This window comes from Culicoides brevitarsis, chromosome 1 (genome assembly GCF_036172545.1).
Source record: "Culicoides brevitarsis isolate CSIRO-B50_1 chromosome 1, AGI_CSIRO_Cbre_v1, whole genome shotgun sequence".
Classification (NCBI taxonomy): Eukaryota; Metazoa; Arthropoda; class Insecta; order Diptera; family Ceratopogonidae; genus Culicoides; species Culicoides brevitarsis.
This window is the reverse complement of record NC_087085.1, coordinates 41265355-41281090: the sequence shown is the minus strand read 5'-3', so window position 1 is coordinate 41281090 and position 15736 is coordinate 41265355. Positions and strand designations below refer to the sequence as shown.

Below are 15736 nucleotides of genomic sequence, written 5' to 3'. Positions count from 1 at the left end.
AAAAATATCAGATAATTTATTTTTTTAAATAATTAATTAATAGTTTTATTTAAATTTTTATTTAAACTTAAAATGATTAAAAAAAATATTTAAAATTTTAAAATATAATTTATTATTATTTTAATTAATCATTATTTGAAATTAAAAAAGTTATTTAATTTAAGTTAAATTAAAATAAAAATAAAATAAATAAAAATTTAATTTAAAAAAATTTTAAAAATTTTTGTTGTAAAATAAAATAAATGGTAAAAAAATATATTTTTCTGAATATAAAAAAAATAATTAAAATTAATAATTAAAATTTGATTTTTTAAATTTTAATTAATAATTTAATATATAAGTTAGATAAATGAAATAAAATTAAAATAAAAAAAAATTTAAATATAATTAAATAAAAAATTTTTTATTTTTTTTAAATTTTAATTTAATAAATAAATATTAAATAAATAAACATTTAAACTAATTTTAATACAAAAATTTTTTAAAATTATTTTTTTAAATTTAAAAAAATAATTTAATTCAAAACCCATTTGTTGTGAAAATGAATTAGTTATAAAAATATATTAATTAATTAAAATATTTTTTTTACAGTAATTAAACATTAATTTTATTTTAATTTAAATTTAAAAAATATAAAAAAAATTCCTTTGATAATTTTAAAATAATTATAAAAAAATAACTTTTATCTTAAAACTCATCATAAAATGTATATTTAAATATTATTATCAAACAAAAATCTTTATTTACGCATTAATTTGTCAAAACAATTATTAAATCCTCGAAACGCCTCCAAACATATCATCAAAGTTGAATGCCTGAATGTCAGATCAAAGTGCAAAGCCCCAAGGAGACGTCTGGTTAAACACTTGAAGCCATTATTATTATTCCGAAATTTAATACAAAGTGTCAACGAAATAAATTAAATTGATATCACAGTTAATTCCTTGGGCACATTAAATTGATTTTGATTGAAATTCAAATTTAATATTTTTCGCAGAATGCGCGGCGAATAAAAGATTTTCATCAATTTCTGTAATTAACAACATGTTTATTTCATAAAATTTAATCACTTTGGTATTATTTGAAACGTAAACGGGAATGCTATCGATTGAAAAAAATTCAAACGAAATTTTCAACTTATTAAACGATAAATAATAAATGAAGCTCATCATCACAGTAGTATTTTCACATTGTACTCGCAAGTACTTGTAATATTTCAATTCCCTCGGCTCTGAATGTCAATACGACTATTTACAATAATAACGCGATGATTATTATTATTACACAATTCATTGCATTTCAATGTAGCGCAAAATTGTCGGATCAAATGCAGAAATCAGCAAATTTATAACAACCACTAAAAACGACGATCCCGTTACAATAAAACTAATTACGTTCGATGATTTATCGGCGGCATTGGGCTTGTTGTTTGTCGTGTGTCTCGCATTCACATTGCAATCATTTAATAAGTTCATTGACAAGTTTAGCACGCCCGTGCTCATCTGAGGGAGACAGAGAGAGAAAAAAACGATAATTTATACAAAATATTTGCATCGAAGGCTTTTACTTGCCTGCAAAAATATAACGACACTAAGCAACATGATTAATAATGTATAAAATTCATGTTTATGTCCCACTTGTAGGACATACTTCAGCTGTGAAATGTTTGCCGTTAGCAACGATATGTCGAGCATTCCCTGGGCAATTGATTTTTTCGTCTGGTATCGAGAGAGGTTGAGTGGTTCGTGCTGTAAAATTTTTACGTTGAATTATAGATGAATTTAAAAATCAGAAAAAATTATTTTCTTTAGCGGCATTTTTTTAATTTTTAATTTTTGTTTAAAAAAATTATTTACTTGTTAATTATAATTTTTAAAAAATTAAATTAATTAATTTAAAATAAAAAAAAAATAAAATTAACAAGTAAATATTTTTTTTTGTTAATAAAAAATATTTTATTTTTATATTTTTTTTATATTTTTAAAAATTATAAATTAAATAAAAATCTTTATGGTTGAATTTAAAAAAAATATATAAAAATATTTTAAGTTAAATACAAATTTTTTGAAAAAAATTATTGATTAATTATTTTTTAAATTAAAAAATATTTAATGATTGTTAATTTTTTTTATTTTATAAAATAATTCAAAAATAAATATTAATAATAAAAATAAACAATAATTAATCAAATTAAAAAATAAAATTTATTTAATTAAAATTAATTTATTTGAAAAAAAATTAATTATTATAATTTAATAATTTTTTAATAATTTTTTTTAATAATAATTTTATTAATAATTATTTAAATAATTTATTTTTATTTTATTTATTTATTTTTTTCATTAATTAAAAAAATAATAATTTTCAAGAAATCGTTAAGCAAAAAATCGAAAAATATTTAAACAAATTTTTTTCTTGTTTATTTTAAAATAAATTTAGTTATTTATTTTTTATTATTTTTTTTTTTATCAAAATTTAAAAAACATACCGCTCATTTTTTATCAACTGCTTAAAATTTAAAAATTAAAACTCACCGATAATTCCTCATTAGTTTGTGCAATTTTCGCGTCAAGCGGCGTTACTTTGACCATGATGAGAATTTCTAATTTGGCATAATTGATTTTGAAAATTTTCCACTAAAATTGTCAATTGTTGCTTATTTAAATTCCTTTTGGCACTGCAACGACTCGAACTTGAAAATTCGCTATTTAAATAATAGATAAATTGCTCTTTTTAACGTCTGTTCGCGACAACTGCTGTTTCCCATTTGGTAACAGGTAACAGAAAAAACAAACGAGAAAATTACCTTCGAACAGTTTTTTTTTCTTTGTACGGAGACATTCGATTCACGTGTGTGGGAAAGGTCCCTTCATTAGAAATCAAAATCGATAATGATAGAGGAAGAGGTCGTAATTTACTTTTTATAACATAGTATTTTGTCTGTGTAGGCGATCAATGTTATCGCTTACTCGTATCTCGATAGCTAGATAGCTGTTGATTCATTCATGGATTTTTATGTGTATTTACTACGAGGTACAAGTTTCAATGAGAATGTCTTTTATTATTGATTGATCGTCGAGAATAGGGTGGAAAATTACTCCTTTTATGGTATGGTTATGGTACAAATTTTTATTTTTTTCCGTTTTATTTTTATTATTTTTTTTTTTTTGTATTTTAAGAAAATTTAAAAACTTTTATTTTTTTTTTGTGAATAATATTTTTTTTTTAATTTCAATAAAAGAAAAAAAATTATTATTTTAAATAATTATTTTATTTTAATAATTAAAATTTTTATTTTTTTTTAATTTTTATCCCAACTCGAAGGTAGTTTTTTTTATTTATTTTTTTTAATTTTTTTCATTATTTTTTTAAATTTTTTTTATTTAAAAAAAAAAAATTTTTTCATCTTTTTAATGTTTTTTAAATAAATGTAATTAACCTAATTTAATTAAAATAAATGTTTTTACGAATTTTTGTGAATTTTGGTTGATATTTTTAAGAATTTTTTTAAATTTATTTTTTTTATTTTAATTTATTTTTTTGTTTATTTTTTTTTTAATTTTAATATTTTAAATCCAACTCGAAAGCAGTTTTCCTTGTGTTTTGAATTTTTAACGAATTTTCTTTCATAAAACTGCTGAATGCCGAAAGACAACGAACGAAAATGAAAATCAATACATATTAAATTTTAAAAAAGAATTTTCCAAGTAATTCGATCGTGATGAGAGTTTCGTCCTCGAGACACCGTGTAGACATATAATTACATTTTTTAAATTAAACGAAATGAAAAAAAAAGTGAAAACATTCCATTAACAACTTTGACAGCCTACATGGGCACACGCATGAAATATTTATGAGACAACTAAACATTTCGGTCAGTCCTTTTTCCCTCGGCAGATAAATAATTGTAATTCAAACACACAAAAAAAGTCACAAAAACTACTATTTGTGTGAATAGTAATCCGAGCAAACAAATAATAAAAAAAGGTGACGAAGTCCTATCACAATTGATGTATATTTAATGGAAATCGAGTTGTATCGAAACACACGTGGAAGCAATTTTTCGGTTTTTGGATGATTAATATTTATTTGTGTGAAACCCTCGTAGTTATTGTTCCATTTACTTTTTTTTGTGTGTTGTGATTGTTTGCATAGACAACACTTAGTGCCGTGATCATCATCATTACTTGTCACGTGTCAAATTTCAGGAAAAAGTCAGGTACCTGCTGAGGAACGTGGCGATTGCGGTTAGAATTTCTGAACACTGATTGCGAAACATAACGAGGGTGAAATATTAATTAATGGTAGTGTGCGGGTTGTTAAGTATTCAAAAATAATTTATGATTTTAAAAGGGATTTTTTTTTCTACAAAAGGGATGGCATTTGAATAGTTGAATATATTTTAAGGAATTTTTCTATTAAAGCTGGAGTTGAATTAATAATTAATTAATTATTTCAGATTTTTAGTTGATAATTTTTTTAATCAAAAATTTTTATGAGTTAATTTTAAATATTTTTTAAAATGAAATAAAGAATATTTTTGAAGAAAAAATTTTATTTTTATAAATTAAATAACATTAAAATTAAATAAAGAAATTTTAAATCTTACAAATAAAATTTAAATTAAATAAATAAATTAATTAATTTATTAAATAAATTTTTAAAAATAAAAAAAATTAAAAAAAAATAAAAAAAATCTAAAAATATTTCAAAAAATTCATAAAAAAAAATTTAAAACTTGTTTTTTCTATTTTTCTCTTAATTTAATCTTTTTGTAATATTTTATGATTTTATTTAATTTTTAATTTTTCTATTTAAAAAAAAATTAAAGAAAATTATGTAGAATTTTTTTTTTTGAAATTCGTCAATTTTAAATTGTAAAAAAATTCAAGAATTCAATTTTTTTTATATTTAATTAAAAAAATAAATTAATAAATATTTAATCATAAAAATTATAATAAAGACATGTTTTCAAAATATAAAATATTTTTTTCAAGCCTTAATAATTTTAATTAATTTTTTTTTAAAGTCAGTTAGGTATAATTTTTTTTTTTGAAAAAAATAAATTAATATTATTTTAATTTTCTTATTTAAAAAAAATACACTATACGTACGTTTTTTATAATAAAAAAAAATAATTTTATTTAATCTTTACAATTTTAAGCCTTACACTAAAGATTTTTTTATTAGACTATTTATTTTAAAAAAATTAAAAATTATTTTTCAAATTTTAAAAATTAATTTTATAAAAAAACAATTTGTTATAACACTTGAATAATTATATAAAAATCCATTTTATAAATTTATTTTTTTATATTTTAATTCCTACCATAAACAGTTTAGAAAATTTAAAAAATAAAAATTTAATTGAAATAAAAAAAAATAAATTCTTGATTTTTTTTTATATTTTGACAAATTTCTTTATTTTTTATAATTTTTTAAATTTTAATATTTAAAAAATTCTCAAAAAATAATTATTTAATTAATTATGTAACGAAAAACCTTGTCATGTCAATGTCAAAGGTCACGAAAAAAAAATTCAAAATAATAAACAAACGTTTATAAATCACTTAAAAATCGTGTGACACGAAACCTTTTCCCTAAAACAAGTCATTTGCACACAAACACAAGCACACACACATAAAATACCAATTATTTAACATTAAAAATTAAATTACTTTATTTTCGATTACCATTAAGATGATTATTGCTACAATGGGGCTTTATGTGTTTGATGAAATATTTCTCGTCAAGCACTGTGAGGAAAATGAAAAGATAACAAGAGTAAATAACAAGAACAATAATGCCATTTAAATAATTTACTCACATGTTACACGTATACTGCGATAATACTGTCGGATTTCGTCTTCCGTTAAATCTGTAAATTCATTCTCTTCCTTCCAGTATGGCCGTTCCCCTTTCTTGTAGTGTATATTGTGTTTCTCAATTTCACGCATATTCTTCAAGTAAATCGCTTTATGAATTGCCTCGTCTTCGGCACTTTTGTAAATTTTTCCGTATTTCTTCTGTGTGCAAATACAAAAATAAACATTAGACATTGTTTGATAACTTTTTTATTTTAAGAGATAGAGGGCTCAAAGTAGGGTCAAAACATAATGAACATACTCCCATCATTAGATGTCGACGACGAAACCCGTGTGACGATGTGGGTGCAAATTTTTAAATTTCACATGATTGATGGCATTTCAACGAGCCCTCGAGGAATTTAACACACACACACACGTCGCATGGGTTTTTACGAAAGATTACGTTCCAATACCTTTTTCCGCTTACCTTGTACGTCTCCCATTTCAGGCTTTCACTGGCAGCATTAACTTAAAAAAAATAAAAAAAAACAGGGGAAGTTGTTAAAAAACAATTTTCATGGCGGCTCATTTTTATATCGAAAAAAAATATTAAAAAATGAGAAATTTTTTTTTTACCAGAAACCTTTTAATAAAATGCTCTTCTTCATTATCAATTATTATTTTATTACATAAGAAAATTTTTTTAACGGAAAACACTTTGTAATATTAACTCACGATCGATCGATCGAAAAAAAAAAAATAAAAAATTGTCACAAAATTAACTCGTAGATGTTCGTCGTTCGAGATGCGAAACGATATTTATTTTGTCACTATATTAATAATTGAAACAGTTCAAAATCTAATTTGTTTATGACTTTTGCGAAACACTTTAAAACACAACTGAACATTTTATTGTCTACCGATTTTATTTTTTTTTTTCGACGTTATACAAATAATGTTTTTATTAAAAAGTCACATATGATTCGAGACGTGCCTCAATCCTTGTTTACACACACACATTGTCGCTCACGCGAGCAGGAAAAAACACAGAAAATGCCGTTTTTACGCGAGAAACCAACACACAAACACACGACTTTTTACTCAAAACTTAATTGCGCAATAAATTTTTACAGGTGTACCGGAGTGACATACTCGGAACATATTATCATTATTATTGTTATTGCCACTACTCGGCTCTTATACAATTTATATATATATTAGAAGGCACTTCATGAGGAGATAATGCCGCGAGAATTAGTGCAATAAATGTAAAACTGCGCGCGCTCATTTTCTCGCTGAATGCAAGTGTAAAAAGTATCAGGAAGTAGTTAAAATATACAGAAAAACGGTGAACGTGAAATTTCTTCATTATAAAGTGACAGAGTGTTCCATAAGAAGTTGTTTTGTGTTTAAAGATTTTTTTTGTGAAATATAAGAAAGGAATTTACGGAGAGACTCTGTAACGTGTTGTTTATGCATTTTTGAGCTAACGATGACACTAATAAGAAGTTGCAGTTGATTTGTGGCTGTTAGTGAGCTCTTTGTGATAATTTTAACGTGAGTGTAGTTTAAAATAGTTTTTATATGGAAATTCTTTGTTTTTATTGAGAAATCGTTTTTGTGATAAAAAAATATTTTGAACAAAAAATTATCAAATTTTATTCAATATGATGAGTTTTTAAAATTAATTAAAATTAAATAATTTTTTTTATTTAAAATAAAAAAAAAAAAATAAAAAAAAAAGCTCATTTTTAAATCAAATAAAATTTAAAATTTTTTTTTTTAAAAAATTTTGACGTTCAATTATTTTTTTAATAATTTTAAAAAAATTTTGATTAATTTTGCAATAGGTATAGGGAAATTTTTTATAATTTTTTAATATTCTAAATATTTTTTTTGTGTTTTTTTTTCCTTAAAACTATTAAAATTAAATCTTTATCTATAAAATTTGATTTTAACCAAAATTCAAAAATTAATTTTTTTTCAGTACTCAATTTTTTTTTTGCTAAAAACAGAGAAAAATAGTTTTAATTTTGTTTTAATTAACATTAAAAAATTCAAATTTTAAAAAAAAATTTTTAACTATTTTTTAATGAAATTCTTGAATTTTATTTTTCAATTTAAGCTTTGAGTGAATATTTTTATTTCATGTATTAAATTTTTTTTTTCTTTTATTTAATTAACATGTTTGTCAATTTTTAAAAGACCAAGTTAAATTTTTTTTCATTTTTTTTTTTTAGAATAAAATAAAAAAAAATTTTTTTAAAAAAATTTAAAATTTATTTGATGCTAAAATTTTATTAAAATTTATTTATTGAAATAATTTATATTTTATTTTTTAATTATTTCATAATTTATTGAAATAAAAACAAAATTTTTAAGAGTCCTAATTTTTTAAAATTATTTTAAAAAATTATTATTGGTTTTTATTTTATTTGTATTTATTTTTAATTAATTTATATTTAATTTTTTTTATTTAATTTTTTTTTTATTTTATTTAATTTTTTTAAGTTAAAAATAAATTTAAAAAAATAATAAAATAAAATTTAAAATATATTGATTATTTTTTTTTTGTTAATAATTTTTTTTAATATATTTTAAGTTAAATTATAATTTTTGAATAAATTAATTTCAAAATTATTCAGAAATTTTTTTTTTATTAATTTAATTAAGAATTAATATTAAATAATTATTTTTTTTCTCTTTAAATCTTTCAAATAATTTTTTTTAACTTTAAATAATTTCATCAAAAAATATTTTTATTTTTTTTTGTAAAAAAAAATCATCTTAACAACACTTAAAATATATTGTCTGACATGAAATACGTCTCATCTGACAAATATGTAAATATCATAATTTATTTCAACTTTATATATTAATATTTTTTATTTGTATTAAAAACACTTGTTCAAACTATTACTCATTGTTCTCAATATTATAGAAGGTTATCACTCTTCAGTATTAATCATTCTATGAACGAATAAATAATATTTAAAATTTATTAAAAATAACCAAAAATATTAATTTAACCAATAAACCTTAAATAAACCAACAAAAAATTAAAATAACGCTTCCGGAAATTTTAAAATAAAATTGAATTAAAAAAAAATCTGTAATTCATCAAAAATCAATTGGATTTGCATCGCTTTGTTAAAAAAATAAATTATTTTAATTTTTACCTTTATATCAAAAATTATCATGGGACCTTTGTAAAAAATTATTTTTTGTGCAATAAAATGAATGGCTTAATGAACGATTTTTAACACAAACTCCCTGCGGGCAACATACCAAACAAAGCGAATTTCCCGCCGAACATCTCGTTTGTCATCATGCCCAATTCATCGTCAATCAACTGCGTTTTCGATCTGCAAGGCAAAAAAAAAATCATTGTAAAACCGACATTTGTTGATAAATTTGTTTCATTGACGCGCGATATTTCGAATGAATTGGACCACAACCGAACCGAAACTCTCATAAATTCACATTCCAGCGGATGAATTCATCTCGTGACGACCACTTTTGATGCAACAAAAAAAAAGTATGATCTAGATTCGGATGAGATTTTTTTTGACGTTCCTTGATGAGAAATTGTTATGTGAAAAAGTGTCAAATTTTATTGTATAAATTCCGGGTGCGTGTGCGGTAGATGGTAATATGCATCATCAATTCAACTTGATTGATAGGTCGTCGAATTTTTATTTTTTTTTTGCCACTGCTCATCTATTCTTTATGATGATCTACATTTCAAATGAATGATTTTATGGAGCGCGTTCGGTTGTCATTGCAAAAAATTGCGTTTTTAATTTTTGCATGAGTGCATCGCTTTCGCACACTGAAAATATATTTATTTTTCAACCTTGCTGAATAAATAAAAATATGTCATGTTGACGAGTTTTCAGCATAAAGAGATTTATAAATTATTAGGGATGTGCCGATGATGAAGCTCGCGCGCGAAATTTTTTAGTTAAATAACGGGGATAGATGAAAAACATTTTATTGTTGATTTAATTGGATGGAGTGGCATTCACGGCTTATCTAGTTTGTGCATATTTAATCTGCAACTGAGTTATTTTTAATGCTTTTCCGAAAAATAAACTGATTGATCTTCTTCTCTCGCGATGTTTCATCTTTTTTTCTCTGTCATTTCAAAATGGAAATGGTGGTTTGTTGAAAACGTATTTTTTGGAGTAAACAAAATTTTTGTGAATAGGATGTTTTTTTAATTCTTTGTTGCTCTATAAAGCGAATCCTATTAAAATTTTCTTTGAGGCTTTTTTTGCTTGATAAGATTTTATTTATTTTTTCAAAGAAATCTGGAAATTAAATTGATTCATCCGGAAAACATATTACGAAATTTCCTCCAGATTTAGATCTTTAAAAATAATAAAAAAATATGTCTTTAATATAATTTTTACATTAAATCAAAGCTTAAAAATTTTATATAAAAAATATTTTAATTGAATTTTTAAAAAATGTGATATTCATAATTTTCATTAATTTTAACAACTATTTTTAAAACTTAAATATATAAAATATATTTAATTTTTAAGAAAAAAAATTTAAATTTAAATTAATTAATTTAAAATTATTTTAAATATTAATTTTATATTTGAATTAATTGAAATTTTATAAAATAAAAAATATGATATTTAATTTTTATCTTTTTAATTTTTAATTCTTATAATTTTTGAATTTTTTTTTATAAAAAAAGTCGAAATTAATTTATTTAAAATAATATAAAATATTAATTAATTTTTAAAATTTAATAATTTTATATTAAATTTATATTTTTTTTATTTTAAATAATTAATAATTTTAAATTAATTTCAAATAAAATTTTTAATTAATTTTAATTCAATAAAATATAAAAAAAAATTGTGAAAAATTTTAAAAATATAATTTTTATTTATTTTTTAAATCAAAAAATTATTTGAATTTAATAAATAAATTTAATTTGCATAAATTATTTTTTTTAATTTATTAAATAAGTTAAATTTAATTATTTATATTGATTTTTATGTATTATTTTATTTATTTATAGACAAAGTTTTTATTAATTAATTTATTTATCTAAAGAAAATATTTTTATTAATAATATTATTTTTAAATTAAAATTTTCTTAATTTATTAAAAATTATTTTAATTAAAAATGACAAAAAATCATCTAAAAAATAAACTTTCATCAAAATTTCTTCTTCACTTAATTTTTATAAAAATTATCAAACCATAAAAAAATTCAACAAAAATAATCAAAAGTCAACATGACAAAAAAAAATGAAATCAACTGAAAACCCGAAAAAAAAATTATTTATTCAAGAAAAACCCACTCAATCCTCTTCTAAACAATAAAACATCTCGGTATGCACGTTTCGCTTCAGGTGAAATAAATAGCATTGTTTTGCCTACATACCTACCTTCGTCCTACTGAATAAAAAAAACCAATTGTGATACTTGCCTTATCTGACCTATTTATTTTTTTCTCCTACTTTTTTCCGCTCATTCTCTAAATCGACATGCCTAGACATTAAATACCAATTATCCTAAATAATCGGCATTGTGAAAGATAAATGGATGATTTTTTTCTTTCCAATATTTTTTTTTATTTTATTTTACCGCAAGCGATTCCAGTTATATAGGAGAGTATAATGATGATAATAATAAACATTATAAGATAAGTTTTTCCTCTTCTTCTTGGGAAAAATTGGACAGTTGAAGAAATTATCGGCTCTTTATTGAGATAGATGCAGACAATAGTGATACACACAATTAACTAAAGTTTTTCCTGTAACATTCGGAAAAATATTTTGCCGCCCGTTAAGGGAAAATATCAAAGGAATTGAAAAATCGACAGATAAAAATTAAACGCCTGTTGCAATAATAAATTTCTGTTATGATATAAATATTTTTCCCGATGGCATGCGGTGCGAATTGCTTCGTTTTCTTCTTCTTCCTTCGCTCGAAAACGCGCCTTATCTCGAAAATTGAAATGAAAAAAAAAATATAAGTGGAAAAACTTGTAAATGGCTTCATTAGTGGTTGAAAAGATGCTCGCTTATCTGGAGAGTATCTTGCTTTTGCGGCGTACTTTACAACTTTTTGAATGTTCAAAACAAACTTTCTGTTGCGGATGATGTTACGTGGTCACTTTATTTAGACTTTAATAACTTAAAATTATGTATCACAGGAAACTCTTCAAAAACTACAAAATTTATCTTAACATATTTGGGAGAACGATGCCGGTGTGCGTTTTCATAAATTCCTCCTTTGTGAGATCCGAAAACATCGAAAGCGATTCCTTGTAACTTGTTTCGCCGCGTTCATAGGCAGCGTTGTGTTTTTGAATTTCTCTCAGGTTTTTGTAGAAAATTTTTTTGCGGAAGGCATCTTCTTTTGGACTGCCGTATTTTTGATGGTATTTCATCTTTTTGAAAAAAAAAAAATAATTAAATTAAATAATTATTAAAATAAAAATAAATAAATAAAAATAATTTAAAAAAATATTTATTTTAATTAATAATAAGTTAAATTTTTTTTTTTTAGTTAACAAAATTTTAAAAAAAATATTGATAAAATAAATTAATTTCATAAATATAAATAAATTATTGAAATAAAAAAAAAATAATTTATTTAAATTAATTATTAAAATAAAATTTATTTTAAATAAATAAAAAAAATGTAAAACAAATAATAAATTAATAAAATTTATTAAAAAAAATTAAAATAAATATAATTCAAAAATAAAAAATTATATTAATTAATTTTTATTTAAACAATTTAAAATATTTAATTTAATAGAAAAAATTAATAAAGAAATAAATAAAAATTATTATTTATTTATTATTAGTTAAAAAAAAAAATAATTTAAAAAAATTAACTTCATAAATATTAATAAATTATTTAAGTTAATGAAAATTAATTTAATTAATTTAATTAATTTATTTAAATTGATTATTAAAATTAAATTTATAAAACAAATAAAAAATTAATTAATTAATTAAATTTATTTATTCATTATTTAATTTATTTTTATAATTAAATATTTAAAAAATTTAAAAAATAAATTTTTAATAAATAATTTTTTTAATAAATTTTTTAATAAAAAAAATAAATAATTATAAATTAATTTATTAATTAATAATTATTTTTTTTATAATTTATTTTAAAAAAATACCTTCCACGATTTCCATTCGTCATTCGCGGGAAAACTAACAACAACCGCGATTAACAAGAAGACCAAAAATAATTTCATCATCATTATTTTTTCTTGTTTTATTTTTTTTGTACGCACTTTTATTTCTTCTGTTTTCTATTATTTTTATCACTTTTTCATAATAAAAAAAAACTTTTTTTTAATATTTTCAAAGGTTTGACTTTACTTCTTAACTGCCTCGTTAAGGCTCGATTTTGTCGCGTTTTATACAAGAATATTTTTCTGTTGTTGCTCCGCAGAGACACTTGAGTCAATAATTTGTCTCGTTACTGCTTGGTACCATCATTGCCGTCGTCGTCGTTTTGGGAATACCAAGTTGACTTGGGATTTTCTGAAAAAAAAATTTAATTTGAATTTTTTTCGTAAGATTTCTCGAAATTACTTTAATTTAAATGTTTTTTTTTTCTTTTTTTATGGCTTCAAGTCACAGACAAAAAATAAACGAAAAAAATTGAATTTCCTGTCCCGTGTGCATGAATTTTTTTTTGTTAAAATAAAAAAAAAATGAAAAATTTGATGAACAAGCTGAAACAAAAGACAAATTGACTTTTCATATTGAAAAATCTGACGGATTTTAAATTGTGAAAAATTGTTGCTGGACTTGAACGTTGTCAAATTTTATGATACGATCAACAAAATTTTGAAACATAATATTTTTCGGCATTTCCAGCAACAACAACAAAAAAGTATATGTTGTACAAAGTTGCTCGAAATTGGATCGTCTTGTGAAACAAATATTTAAACAGCTGTCGTACAAAGTTTATTATTATTATATGTGAAACAATGAATTTTGTCTGTTTTTCTACTTCTTTCTCGTTTTTTCAGCAGATATCAAGACTGACACGTATCCAACAAAATTTTAGAATTTAATTCTACTTCGATAGTTTTGAGTTGGAGACACGCAAAATTTTCTTTCGCATTTTATTCCTAAAAAAGAAAGAAAAAAATGAAAGTAACATTAATATTTTTGGCTGTCATCTGCTTTTGTTTTGCGGTGCAGGATTCAAAATGGGAAGAGTTTAAAGTAAGTTTTTAAAATTTTTATATGATAAAAAAATATTTTACATATTTTTCGAATTAAAACTAGAATACGTACAAGAAAAATTATAAAGATGCTGAGGAGGAAAAATATAGAAGAGGAATTTACGAAGAAAATATGAAAAAAATTGAGGAACATAATAAAAAATATGAGAATAAAGAGGTGACGTGGTTCATGGCAGTAAATAATTTCACTGATATGACATCGGAGGAAGTTTTGAAATTACACACGGGATTGGTAAATATTTTTTAAAATTAAAAAAAAATTAAAAAAAAAAATAATTTGAAAAAATTTTAGAATACAAAATTTGACGACGAGTTATAATTAAATTATTTATTAAATTTTTATTTTCTAAAAAAAATATTTTTTAAAGTAAGTTTATTTTTTAAAATATTTTTTTTTCAAATATTATTTTAAAATTTATTTTTTATTTATTAAAAAAAAATAATTTTTATTTTTATTAATTTATTTTTAATTATTATGAAAAATTAAATTAATTTATGATTTTTTAATTTTTAATTAAAAAAAAAAATAGGTGACTTTATGTTTTAATTTTTTTTTTCAATATTTAAAAAAAAATAAATATTTAAAATTAAAATAATTAATTAAATTAAATTTATTTTTTTAACTTTAAAATTTAAAACAAATATTTTTAGAAAATATTAATTTTTTTTAAATATTTTTTAAAATGTTTTTTTTTTATTAAAATTAATTTAATTGAATTTTTACTTTTTTATTTTTAATTATTATAAATAATAATTTTAATTTTTTATTAATTTTTTTTAGAATCTTGATCATTTGCTCCATAAAAACGAAACCGAACTAAACAACAATAATAACGAAACTGACCATGAAGAACACAAACACGAAGAAAAAAAAGAAGAAAAGAAAGACGAGAAAAAAGGAAAAAATGATGCTTCAATGGTAATGTTATCGACAGTAATCGTCATTTTATCAACGATTTTTGCAATTATTTTAAGTTAATTCCATTTCAAGGCAAAATCATTGGAAAATTACGAAACAAATGAACTAGAAAAAACTGTATCAATAAAATTTTAGACTCAATTAGAAAGAAAAAAAGAACTTCTCATTAAATTTAAGTATTTTTATATTATTTTTCGATACGAGACTTGCACATATATGATGCGCTTTTGTCATAATGTAGTGATAAAAAGTCATTATTTGACTCATCAAAATCATCGTTATTATGATACTTGTTACATTTATCGAGGCTTATGTGAAAACGAGATACACTTTTTGTGTTTTTATTTTATTTTTTCTCTTTTGAATTGCAACAACAGGGAATTTTTCTTGCAATGTGCAAACTTTTTTTTCAATTGAAACTCTTTAAATTGGATTATCCTGTAACGAGACAAGTAAAAAAGAGAATTTTATTCATCATTTCGTGCAACGTATGGATGCCATCTAATTGAAATAGAGTATCAAAACACTTTTTTATGCATCTATCTTTATTTTGTGTATTCACATATGGTCTCATATTTCTGCTTTTTATTATTATTTTTCGTCTTATGTGTTTGGGGAAAATTACATTTAAACCTACTTGGTAGCTGCGGGAAAATAATTATTTATTTTTTTTAATTTTTAAAAATATTTTTCAATTATTTATATTTAAAAAAAAAATTATTTGATTTTTTTTTAATTTTTTTTGATTAAATTTAT

General features: G+C 21.1%; 2 protein-coding genes and 1 long non-coding RNA gene across 7 annotated transcripts; 1 reads left to right on the top strand and 2 right to left on the bottom strand.

Annotated features, from left to right (window-relative positions):
* Positions 1–1081: 1081 nt before the first annotated feature.
* Positions 1082–2736, bottom strand: LOC134827260 (ninjurin-1-like). The gene is made up of 3 exons (XM_063839841.1): positions 2535–2736; positions 1572–1748; positions 1082–1502 (listed from the first exon to the last, which is right to left on the bottom strand). The coding sequence occupies exons 1-3, from the start codon at positions 2589–2591 to the stop codon at positions 1290–1292; spliced, it is 447 nt and encodes a 148-aa protein (XP_063695911.1). The 5' UTR covers positions 2592–2736; the 3' UTR covers positions 1082–1289.
* Positions 2737–5439: 2703 nt separating this feature from the next.
* Positions 5440–6615, bottom strand: LOC134826954 (crustapain-like). Of its 4 annotated transcripts, none has more exons than XR_010161741.1 (4): positions 6444–6615; positions 6295–6335; positions 5828–6026; positions 5440–5756 (listed from the first exon to the last, which is right to left on the bottom strand). XR_010161741.1 is itself a non-coding variant. In XM_063839468.1 (4 exons), exons 2-4 carry the CDS (start codon positions 6308–6310, stop codon positions 5680–5682), a joined length of 306 nt encoding a protein of 101 aa, XP_063695538.1. In that variant the 5' UTR covers positions 6311–6335; positions 6444–6615; the 3' UTR covers positions 5440–5679. The 4 variants fall into 4 exon arrangements, 3 of the variants coding, with proteins under 3 accessions (XP_063695538.1, XP_063695539.1, XP_063695537.1); XM_063839468.1 differs by having other exon boundaries at positions 6281–6335; XM_063839469.1 differs by having other exon boundaries at positions 6281–6335; positions 6451–6615.
* Positions 6616–7194: 579 nt separating this feature from the next.
* On the top strand, positions 7195–15090 carry LOC134827344 (uncharacterized). 2 transcript variants are annotated; one of them, XR_010161775.1, is made up of 5 exons: positions 7195–7364; positions 13846–14041; positions 14105–14293; positions 14354–14428; positions 14843–15090. It is a non-coding gene; the product is annotated as an uncharacterized LOC134827344 (long non-coding RNA). The 2 variants fall into 2 exon arrangements; XR_010161774.1 differs by lacking the exon at positions 14354–14428.
* The last annotated feature ends 646 nt before the right edge of the window (positions 15091–15736 follow it).